Below are 11,259 nucleotides of genomic sequence, written 5' to 3'. Positions count from 1 at the left end.
CCTACTGCACATACACCACTACACAGCCATAGCAACCCCTCGCAGTTGCTGACAGGGGGTGAATTTTTCATAACAGACAGTAAGGGTGGTTTGTTTACGTTTCACTTTCATCCTTGTTCCGCCGGAGCGTATGCCGCAGCACAACGCTGCGTTAGCAACGTGCATGCCTGAGTTGGGTGCGTTTCTGACGATTGAATTCCTATGCAGTTAATTAATTGCCAGAATTATGACAATAGCGCGTTTATTCATCTGCCTGGGAGGAGCCATCCGTAAAAGATCGTAGTGTTATGGTTTATAAAGCATGAGGCAACAAGAAGCAGTCATTCACAAGAACTTAGATTGCCCCATCGTGTTCCAGCTACCGCATACAAGAACCTTGGTGCGTATTTTATTTGACTTCGATGCTGGTCGTCCCAATGGTAGAAAAATAACCCTGCTAAATGGTGCTCGTTTGACAACAACCCATGCGCGCGGTGCTTACCTTGTGAATTGATTATCAATCAGTTTATCATGGGTACGACTGTCCAGTCCCTGCCAACGGTTCGTTTGAGCCGCAAATGACACCATGAAGTGCCTGAATTATGCATAGTCAAACCCAGCGTTGTGCTAAGCTCGCGCAAAAGGCAGCGTGAATGCGTTTATCTCGTCTTATCAGTTCCGCCTTGGTTGTGGGTAGCTATTACCGCCCTCTAACACGGCACTTGTCTTTCTAGTGCTCAACGTGAGCAAACATTCAAACGACAGCACGAGCCTTATCTCACGACGAGGCGCTGTGCAGGCCGCAAAGCAACCCCAGCGCCCATTTATCATACCCATTTGTGTGGCGTATCGGGCGCACCCACAAAGGCACATCAACGTTCCGAGGCATCCTGGCCCAACAGTACTCGCCGGTGGCATCCCCGGTGCTAACGCGTGACACCTCACCATGGCCCCGACTGAAAACGGCACGGACAGTGATATCGGGAGTCCGATCGGTACACCGGAAATGCCCCAGGACGAGCCCGAAGAGGAACGCAAAACGGTCCACGAGCTTGAAGCGCAACCACTTTCCGGTGACCTTCCGGAAAAGGTTCCAACCGATGGCGACCCGCTAACGTTGACAAACGCACCAAACAACCCCAAACCGGTGGAAACGATCGGCTGGAAAGATGGCTACCAACAGGTTCGTGCACGATCGCTGTACTGATCCACTGTGCAAAAGCAACGGCTGATTTTCGGGGATGTTTTCCTTCACCCCCACGCAGGTGCTCGCGACGTGCCTCGTCAATCTGCTCGTCATCCAGGCGGGCATCAACATGACGTACTCGGCCATCCTGCTGCCCCAGCTGTCCGAACCGGACAGCCCGATACTGATTGGGCGCGCTGAAGCCTCCTGGATTGCGTCGGTGGTGACGATCGCCCTACCGCTCGGATCACTCGTCGTTGGCCAGCTGATGGATCAGTTCGGACGCAAGCTAGTGTCACTGGCCACCTGTGTGCCGTTCGCGATCGGTTGGTTCCTGATCGCTGGTGCCTCGAATGTCAGCATGATCTACGTGGCTCGCATCATCCTTGGCACGTCCGGTGGCCTCACGACAGTGGCCCTCGTGTACGTTAGCGAAATCTCGCACGTATCCTTGCGCCCGATGCTACTGTGCGCAAACAGTGTGTTCGTGTCCTTCGGAATACTGCTCACGTGCGTGCTAGGTAAGCGAGAAGGACCTCGGAAACACGTTCCGGTCCGTGCATACTAAACGCTCTCACTGTTGCTCTTCCCACAGCGGTGTTTTTCGACTGGCGAGCGATTGCGTACATCTACGCAGCGTTTTCCGCTGTCACGTTCCTTCTGATTCTGCTCATCCCCGAGTCACCGCACTGGCTGGTGACATTCACCAAAAAGGACCCTGCGAAAGCGCGCAACGTTCTCAACTGGCTGTACCGCGATCGGAAGGTAAGTGAAGCCGGCAGGACGATACGATTTCATCCTCATTTCGCTTCATCGCGCCCTTTTTCTCCCACCAGCTGGCAGACGAGCAGTACGTGCAGATTGTCGCGAATGCTCACCCGGCACGACACGATCCCGGATCGAACGCAAAAGGACACCGAACGGTGGGCTCGTTTACGCTGAAAGTGCTCCTGCAACCGCGCGTATACCGGCCCATGCTCATCCTGCTGCTGGTGTTCGTGTTCCAGCAGCTGTCCGGTGCGTACGTGCTCATCTTCTACGCCTTGAACGTGTTCCAGGAGATAAACCGGGCGACGTTAGGTGAGCAACCGGGTGCCAGCTTCAACCAGTACACTGCGCTGGTCGTGCTGGGGTTGATACGTTTCGTGATGTCGATCATAACGTCTGGCTGCTCACGGAAATACGGACGTCGCCCGTTGCTGTGCATTTCCGGACTGGCCATGGGCGGGTGCATGATCTTTGGCGGGCTTTATCTTGATGTGGTGCACGATCGCCTCGGTGTGAATGCGGTGATCGGTAGCTACGTCCTGCTGGTGTGTGTCCTTGGTTACGTGTGCTCCAGCGCTCTCGGGTATCTGGTGTTGCCCTGGACGATGATTGGTGAGCTGCTGCCGACGGATGTAAGTAGCGTTTGCGTGGTTCCAAGCCCGCATCCTTTTCCGCACCGTTTTTACGATCGATTTTCCTCCCTCCGTAGGTCAAAGGAAAGCTCGGCGGATTGACCGTGTCCGTCGCGTATGTGCTGATGTTCGGTGTGGTCAAGATTTTCCCCTATCTGCTCGAACTGGTGACGATACGGGGGATCTTCTATCTGTACGCGGTCACCAGCTTTGCCGGCGTGGCGTACATCTACCGGTATGTGCCGGAAACGTTCGGCAAGAGCTTCGCCGACATCGAGCAGCAGTTTGCAGACAACCGCCATCGACAGGCGAGAGTGCAGGTTAAAGGAAGTGTTAGCTAAAAAATACACTCCTTCGTGTGTGTGTGTGTGTTTGAGTGATTGTGTGAGATTTCGATTTAGTTAAGGTACCTACTTTGCGGTGCGTTTGGACGGCATTCGCGAACGGAATGTGATTAATATAGAAGCTGGCAGAGTGGAGTTCCTGCCACACACCCTACGAGATGTGCGAGAAGTTACTAGAGATGGGCGGGAGGCGAGAAAGCCTAAACTTTAAATAAGTCTTCCATGTAGTAGCTTTAGCTAGGCGTAACGAACAGTACGATGAACTGGAGCATCTTGAGCCAAAAAAAAACAGAAACGTTAGAGAAACAGAAGATTACCACTAACAAAACCAAACTCATTTTACACGAGACGTAAAGGTTGAGCGAGTAACACAGCTGCGCTTAAATAGCTAATGAAAAGACGAGCAACTTGTTGGAGGCTGTAGATTGTATGGAAGAGTACGCTCTTCTGTGGGAGCAATATTTTATATTATAGAGATTTTTTTTCTATCAACCGTATGTACAACGAACGAAACGAGAAAAATAAAGAGGACTATTTTACCAGCAACGCAGCACCGGTTGAAGTTATTTGCTTTAGCATGATTACACGTTTCTTTTGATATCTTATCTGCGAACTGTTCACTTTGAATTTTTTTGGGTAAGTTAGGTTTGTGGGATTTCTGCAAAATTGTTGCATATCGTGATTGTTTTATTGATTTATTGTAGAGGCGTGCAGGTGGTGAATGGATTGTTTGTTATTGTTGAGTGAGTTTTTATACTGGGTGGCAGGTGCGTTGATTCCTATGAGGCAGGAATCCCCAAAACTGCATACTTCTTGAAGAGGATATTGAAAACAAAAAAACAAAACATTTTGTGGTTCAGCAGAAAATAATCTACATCATCTTTAAGCTATGCCCCTACGCTTAGCTCAATAGATCGATAAATGTGAGACTTTTGGGTGGGTGAATGTTTCGTCAAAGGAATTAAATTCCCAACAGCACGCAATTCTCCACTGCGATCGGCCATTTTTCCGTCCGTATTGCACCCTGGAAAGAACTTGTCACCAGCGCAACGATTGCATATTTCATAGCACGCTGAAGCGGATTGAACGCTCCAAAGCAAATCACTGCACGATAGCTTCCGGGCTGGAAACGAAATAATTCACGTTGATTTCATTTGCCAGCCACCAAGAGCGCGCACTCTCGCTCTCCCTTTTTCTCATGGGGAAAGTTTATTTTCCCATCGCATGCCGGGAAAATGGCGTATCTGCTCGGTGCGCCTCATCGCTGAATCACGTCCACTAAAGCAAGCATTGATTGATGGCGCGCAAAGGTAATTTTTCCCCGGGTGGAAAATCCTTTCTCCGGCGACCGGCAGTGAATCGGACATGCGGCGAGTTCAACCGACCGTGTGCCGGTGGGATTTTTTCGAGCACAATCTAAACTTTCCACCGGGAGGGAAAAGGCCGGAGTTACGGATGCTTTGCGTTCGGGGGTTTGGCTGGCAACAAGAACCCGAATCCGGTTGGTTTAATTTTATGCTCCAATAATTACCGTTGCGTAACGCGTAAATTGCATTTTATGACGGCAGCTTCGAGCGAATGAAACGGAAGCTATTTAAATGTAATGTGATAGTTTTGAGCAGTTACCTTCACGTTTGTAAGACTTGATTGTACACTGTACAAACGGTACCAGGAGCGTTGATAAGCAGACCACAACCCCATTTCCCACCAGCAGAGCAAAACAAAAAGCAAACTAAAACCGTCCCAATCTAAACACTCATCATCGCTGGCTTGTTATCAGTGGCACGTGAAAAAAGAAATGTAAATGCCGGCTGAAACTACCCCTTGGTGTAGGTGGGGAATTCTAACCATCTGTCCGTTTGTTTCCCCGCTTCGCATAGTGTGGCCTATCGACACCCAGCCTGCAGGTCCACTTATGTAAGAGTCGCTTGTAAATATCACGATTTTTTTTGTTTAGCTCATAAACCATAGATGACACTCCCGTGTGTGGTTGGAAATCCATTCACCGTGCGATCTGCCGGAACGAATCAACACCCACCAGCAGCCCATAAATCGGGTGCGATTGTTTTCCACCCACCCCGAGGTCTAATCGGCCGCTAAGTGCATTTCCATCCCGCTCCTGACCCGACGCAAGCACCTCGTGTCGGTGGGAGCATTTTCCGATGATGGCTATCATGCGCGATCTCGCCCGCCCGGTGATGCATCGGCCATCGGTATCCACGACATGACAACGCCCGATAGTGATCTCGTGGAGCGTGGTTGGAGAGCACGCGTGCATTGTCGCGAATGCTCCAACTTTCACACGTCGAGCTAGTCGCGCTTCCGTCACCCACGGTACCCGGTGGCCTTCCATCGCCCGGGGGCGGTAAATCAATGCCCGGCCAGCATAATTATGCTGTAAATCTAGCAGATGCGGCCAGTTCTCGACACACACACCCACACACCCGACGAGCATCACGCGTATATAAGTTTTTCGCGCTTGTTTCGAACCTCAGAGTAGGTGGCAGTCCGGTCGGCTTGTCGGAACAACGCGCGATTGGAAATCAGAAAGGCGACAATGCGACTACCGATGTGTGGTGTGGTTTTGGGCGTGCTGGCTGTGATCGGGATCGTACTCGGTGGAAAAACGAGCTCCAGCTCCAAGTGCCAGGAAAAGTCGCTTACAACCGCCAGCGGTGGTAAGGCACCGGCCGGACCCTTTTGTCCGGGTGATCTCATCTTCGAGGACACGTTCGATGGGTTCGATCTGGACACGTGGCAGCACGAGAACACGCTTGCCGGGAACACGGTAAGGACGACTCGTCGAAGGAGCTTTGCAGTGAGCTGTTTGGGTTTTTTGTTCCTCTCTCTCTCTCTCTCTCTCTCTCTCTCTCTCTCTCTTTCAGGACTCGGAGTTCCAGTGGTTCACGAACAACCGCTCGAATTCGTTCGTCCGTGAGGGAAATCTCTTCATCCGCCCAACACTGACAGTGGACGAGTACGGTGAAGCGTTCCTTCGCTCAGGTGTCCTAAACATTCACGGTTCGTCCCCAGCGGAACAGTGAGTAATGCTTGTTTGAACAGTGAGTAGTGCCAGATTAATGTTGCCAATGTTTCGTGTTCGGTACCCCGCAGGTGTACCAAACACGCGCCGGATGGTTGCGTACGAACGGGAACCCACGGGCAGGTGTTGAACCCGGTGAAAAGTGCCAGCATCCGGACGGTGGATTCGTTCGCGTTCAAGTACGGTAAGGTGGAGGTAAGCGCAAAACTACCAGCCGGAGATTGGCTGTGGCCCGCGATTTGGTTCCTGCCGAAGGTGAACGCGTACGGGCGGTGGCCGGCATCCGGTGAGATCGATCTGCTCGAATCCAAGGGCAACCGGGAGCTGATCAAGAACGGTATCAACGTCGGTATCGAGCAGGTCTCGTCGACGTTAAAGTTCGGTCCGGATGTGGCTCACGGGTCCGGGTACGGGGCGCTTGGGACGTCCTTTACGCGCAACTCGGAATCGGGTAAGGGCTACCATACCGGGTTCCACCGGTATCAGATGGAGTGGACGCCCGATCACGTCACGTTCAGCATCAACGACATCGAGACGGGCACGGTGAAGGTCGGCACCGGGTTCTGGCAGAAGGGTAACTTCAACATCAGCACACCCGGGCTGGACAACCCGTGGCGGTATGGGAGCATCATGGCACCGTTTGATCAGGAGTTTTACTTCAAGATCTCGATCGCCGTCGGTGGATCGGATTACTTCTCCGATGACGATATCAACCCGACGCGCAAACCGTGGCAGAATGGGTGGCCGCATGCGATGACCGATTTCTGGAATGGCAAGAACGATTGGCTACCGACGTGGAAGCTGGACGATGGTGAGTCGAAGGACGCATCCCTGCAGGTGGATTACGTGCGCGTGTGGGCCCTTTAAGGGAACGTCCGGTGGTCCTAGGCGAAGGGTGCTTTAGTTGCCTTTAGAAGCCAATCACTTTAGGCTCATAGCATGCTAGGTTCGCTCGGATGCTGTGAAAAGGATCATTTAGCATGTAGAACTCTTCGAACACAGCTAGTAAACACAAACGCGCTGTTTGATAGGAATCAAATTTAACAAGTTGATATTAAAAATTATCCTTATATAATTCAATCACGACAACACATTGTTGCATTGCGATACCATCTTCGCTCTTGCTTCTCTCGATATTTGCATTTAATTTTTCACACCGGTTTCTTCCTTGCTCGAATGTCACGACCGAATTCAATCGCCTGTAAGTTATGTGAGATACTTCGTGAGAATTGTTTACTTTATTAGACAACAACAACAAAAAAATGGCAAAGAAACGCAATTATTACTCCAAACAGTCACGACCTGGGTGTCATCGTGTGCGTGTGTGTGCCTGCAACAAGCACATCCTCCGCATCGGGATAAGGAACCGGCTGGATTTTTATGGTGCAAAAAAACCTACAAAAGGAAAAGAAAAAAAAACAACGCAACACTCTCGGGATCATTTGACAGGGCCGGCGTATCTGTGACCCACGGTCGCCAGAACCGGCCAGAACCTGTTTCGCCAAATGCCGGTTCCAAGACGCAATCGCCAATGCGCCAAGCAGCATAGCTGGGTTTGGCATAAAGCAACAACGATTTGGTGCAGTATAATCGGTCGCGTAGTTTCCCGCACGGGGATTCCCAAAACTCAAATGATTCCATTTAGCCGACGGCCGGTCCGTCCAGGGTGTGCAAACGGCAACGCTTAATTGAACTTGGTGCTGTCGCTATGGCGCGCGCATCGGTTGGATTAAACCATTTTGGGCTCGGTCCGGTAGAATCGTTCCGAGCGAGGAGTGAAACAAGAGAAAAAGGAAAGAAAGAGAGAAAATGGCTAGAACAATGCACACCGGCGCTTCCACCATTCCATGCATGAGAGCAGGAAAAAGCGGCGCATCTCGGTGGAGGCGTGCATCGGCGGGTGGATGATAGCGATCAGTGACTCCCTCAGGTGTGCATGATCGGCCTGGCGTTGGCGCTAGGTTGACGTAAAAGTTGGCGTGTGCCAAATGCACACTGCGTTGGGGTTATTAGAGACATTCAACGGTATGCTTATTTGAATTTTTTTAGCGATGGAGCACCCACCTTATCAACATCCCTTGATGAGGTTCAATCAGGATGATCATCATCCACAAAAAGTGCCCAATAGAATAGCGTTTTAGTTTTATATCCCAACACCTGCGAGTCCTTGTTCGTTTTGCTAAAAAATCCCACCGCATCAATCGCAATCATCGTTCAGCTAGGTTCCGTACGTGAGCACTTTCGTGGAAACCCCAGATGGTCGGGTCAATCCCACCGAACCGTGGCACGTGCTCCACACAGCTCAAGCTCACGTCCAGCAACCAGTTTGACGAGGCGGCTCACTAGCACACATCCCCAAGCGGGTCGTTATAAAGCTTCATTCTACGACCGGCGTTGAACTCAGTATCGCTGCAGTCGTTCAAGCGTCTGGTCCGTGTCCGGCACTCTGCTGCATCCGGAATACATTGGGTCGGGAGATTCTTGTCGTTCGTTGATCGTTTGATAGAGTGTACGCGTGTGTGTGTGTGTGTAGATTAGAAGTCATGTCGCGGTACGTCACTGTGCGGTTGGTGATCGCGTCGTTGCTACTAGCAACCAGTAGCTGGGTTTTGGAGGCTTATACGACTGAGACTACTACGACCGAAGCTGGTACGTCTGAGTGTGTCCGATCCGTCACCACGGCGAGTGGTGCTTTGATCGATCGTGGACGCACCTTCTGCAGTGGGGAGCTCATATTCGAGGACAACTTTGACTTTTTCGACTTCGAGAAGTGGGAACACGAAAACACACTGGCCGGTGGTGGTGTAAGTCGTCGTTTTTTTTTCGGGACTTTGTTCCGGAAGTGGTGCACGAAATCGAATGGTGATAATGTTGTTTTTCAAACCTCTTTTTTACAGAACTGGGAGTTCCAGTGGTACACCAACAATCGATCGAACTCGTTCGTGGAGAACGGCGAGCTGAACATCCGACCGACGCTAACTTCGGACCAGTTTGGTGAAGCTTACCTGACGTCCGGCACGCTAAGTTTGCAGGGCAACTATCCGGACCAGTGAGTTGATAACCTTCCGCACCGTGACAGCTTATCTAACGTTTGGTACTTGCTGCGATCACTGACTGCGATTCTCTATTGCAGCTGTACGAATGATGCGTTCTACGGGTGCGTCCGGGTCGGTAATCAGCAGCATATCGTGAACCCGGTGAAGAGTGCTCGCATCCGGACGATCGGTTCATTTAACTTCAAGTACGGTCGGGCGAAAGTTCGCGCTAAAATACCCACAGGCGATTGGTTGTGGCCTGCGATTTGGTTGCTGCCGAAGCGCAACGTCTACGGAAGCTGGCCAGTTTCGGGCGAGATGGATCTGATGGAATCGCGCGGCAATGAAGCGCTGGTGCAGGATGGCGTGCAGATCGGAACGGCCCAGGTCGGGCAGACGTTGCACTTTGGGCCGAGTCCGTCGTACAACGGCTACCCGACGGCAACTCTGACGAAGAACGCCCTGCCCGGGCAGGAGTACAACAAGCAGTTTAGCACGTTCGGGTTCGTGTGGACACCGGACAACATCACGGTGAGCATCAACGGTGAGGCGTTGGCCACCATCGGCGGGGACTTCTGGAAGCGGGGTGACTTCGCGAAGCACAACCTCGAGAATCCGTGGCGCTATGGGACGCACATGGCTCCGTTCGATCAGGAGTTCCATTTTGTCATCAACCTGGCGGTCGGTGGCGTGGCGTACTTCCCGGATACGGCCACCAACCCGGGTGGGAAACCGTGGAAGAACAACTCCCCGCAGGCGGCCACGGACTTCTGGAACGGACGCGACCAGTGGCTGCCGACGTGGAACCTCGCCAAGGACGGTGGAAAGTCCGCCTCGCTGCTGGTGGACTACGTGAAAGTTTGGGCGCTCTAGTTCGATGCCGGCTGTCGAGAAGGGAGTTTGTTTCGCGCTTTATTTTTTTTTTGTTAATGGAATGCAGGGTGGAAGAAAAAAATGGCAGAAAAGTGCTAATAAATAATTCATCCAATATCCTTGGTGGGTTTTCCCGGTGCGATTAACGCTGCGAAGCGCCACCGGTGGTTGGCTCGCGAACTGACTGAAAACTTTCCGCGTGCTTCCACGACTGGCCGGCCGGCGGTTGTGTGGCCGGTTTGAATGACTGATTGTGTTTTAAACTGTTCTACCGCAGCGTGTTCGACGGTGAAAAATGGCGTGTTAACGGACAAAAGGCAGCAAAAAAAAAAAGAGCCGAAAGTCGAGCTGGAAATTATTTCAACGCGGAAGTCATTCGCAAAAAGCGCGCTGGTGGGGAGTTTTGTATAGTAATAATTATCCCGCTGGAAGTTTGGATTTCGGTTAGTTTGCTCGGAGTGTCCGTTATTATGGACACGCTGGTTAAAAAGGATGTAGCGCAGCTAAAATACGGTAAAATTTCCACTTCCACCAATTTGCAATCGTTTCAACCTGGTGCCGTTTGGTGTTGAGCAAAACGGTCCAGTTTTCCGCGGAATGGCGGGGGAATAGCTCAACGCAGCGCATTATTCGTTGCAGCACTTTTGCATCTATAATTTTCCCTAAAAATTGGTTGCACATTCGTGGTGGCGGATGTAGCGAATCTAATTCCACGGTTAAGCGTAGCTAGCGAATTGAAATGCAGTTTTGAAATGCGATGCTAGTGATGAAATCATTGTTGCATCCAACAGATGAGTCTGACATCCATGCGGAATTGAATTGGGCACGTTCATAGTTTTTTTTATCATATCGCGCAAATGAAGATAAAGTGTTACAGCCCATCTACAGCCCGTTAAGCTTCTACTGTTTCTAGTTTTGATCTTATTACACTCTACCTGTGTCATGTAAACAAAATGGAGATCATTTGACCGGCGGTTGTTTGACCATTGAAACGTACAACGGACTGAACACCACTTGAGCAATTACGGTGCTGCTAATGACCGTACCGTATTAATTTAATCGGAAAGACGACTTTTTCTTTTTGTGTGCCCCATTCAAAGGGTACACCGCTGCGTAAATAATGCTCGAGCCTTTCAAGAGCGCCATGTAAACAGCGTGCGAGAAATACACAAGAATAGCGAGTCCAACGTAGCAAGCCATGCGTGATGATGAGAGCTTTTCTTCTTCTCGCCCAAAAATTCCTGCCAGCATTTGACGCAGGCTCGTTCTAAATTATTCAGGCGGGAAAAGCTGGCGTTTCTATTAGCGGTTAATGTCACCCCTAATTAGATGCTGATGCGTCGCGGTTCAATTTGTGCGATGGTGAAATACCGCGGCCTGCCCATTTCCACTCCACCCC

General features: G+C 51.1%; 2 protein-coding genes across 2 annotated transcripts; both read left to right on the top strand.

Moving 5' to 3' along the window:
• The first annotated feature begins 925 nt into the window (after positions 1-925).
• LOC128731486 (facilitated trehalose transporter Tret1-like) lies at positions 926-3,447 on the top strand. Its single transcript, XM_053824609.1, has 5 exons — positions 926-1,162; positions 1,245-1,686; positions 1,761-1,930; positions 2,002-2,565; positions 2,643-3,447. Exons 1-5 carry the CDS (start codon positions 926-928, stop codon positions 2,904-2,906), a joined length of 1,677 nt encoding a protein of 558 aa, XP_053680584.1. The 3' UTR covers positions 2,907-3,447.
• A 2,019-nt stretch (positions 3,448-5,466) lies between these two features.
• On the top strand, positions 5,467-9,873 carry LOC128722392 (uncharacterized). The gene is made up of 6 exons (XM_053816102.1): positions 5,467-5,697; positions 5,795-5,949; positions 6,024-6,810; positions 8,448-8,756; positions 8,850-9,001; positions 9,086-9,873. The coding sequence occupies exons 1-6, from the start codon at positions 5,467-5,469 to the stop codon at positions 9,858-9,860; spliced, it is 2,409 nt and encodes an 802-aa protein (XP_053672077.1). The 3' UTR covers positions 9,861-9,873.
• Positions 9,874-11,259: the final 1,386 nt, after the last annotated feature.

Source organism: Anopheles nili, chromosome 2 (genome assembly GCF_943737925.1).
Source record: "Anopheles nili chromosome 2, idAnoNiliSN_F5_01, whole genome shotgun sequence".
NCBI classification, from domain to species: domain Eukaryota; kingdom Metazoa; phylum Arthropoda; class Insecta; order Diptera; family Culicidae; genus Anopheles; species Anopheles nili.
Note: the sequence above shows the minus strand (reverse complement) of the source record. Positions and strands in the feature narration are given on the sequence as shown.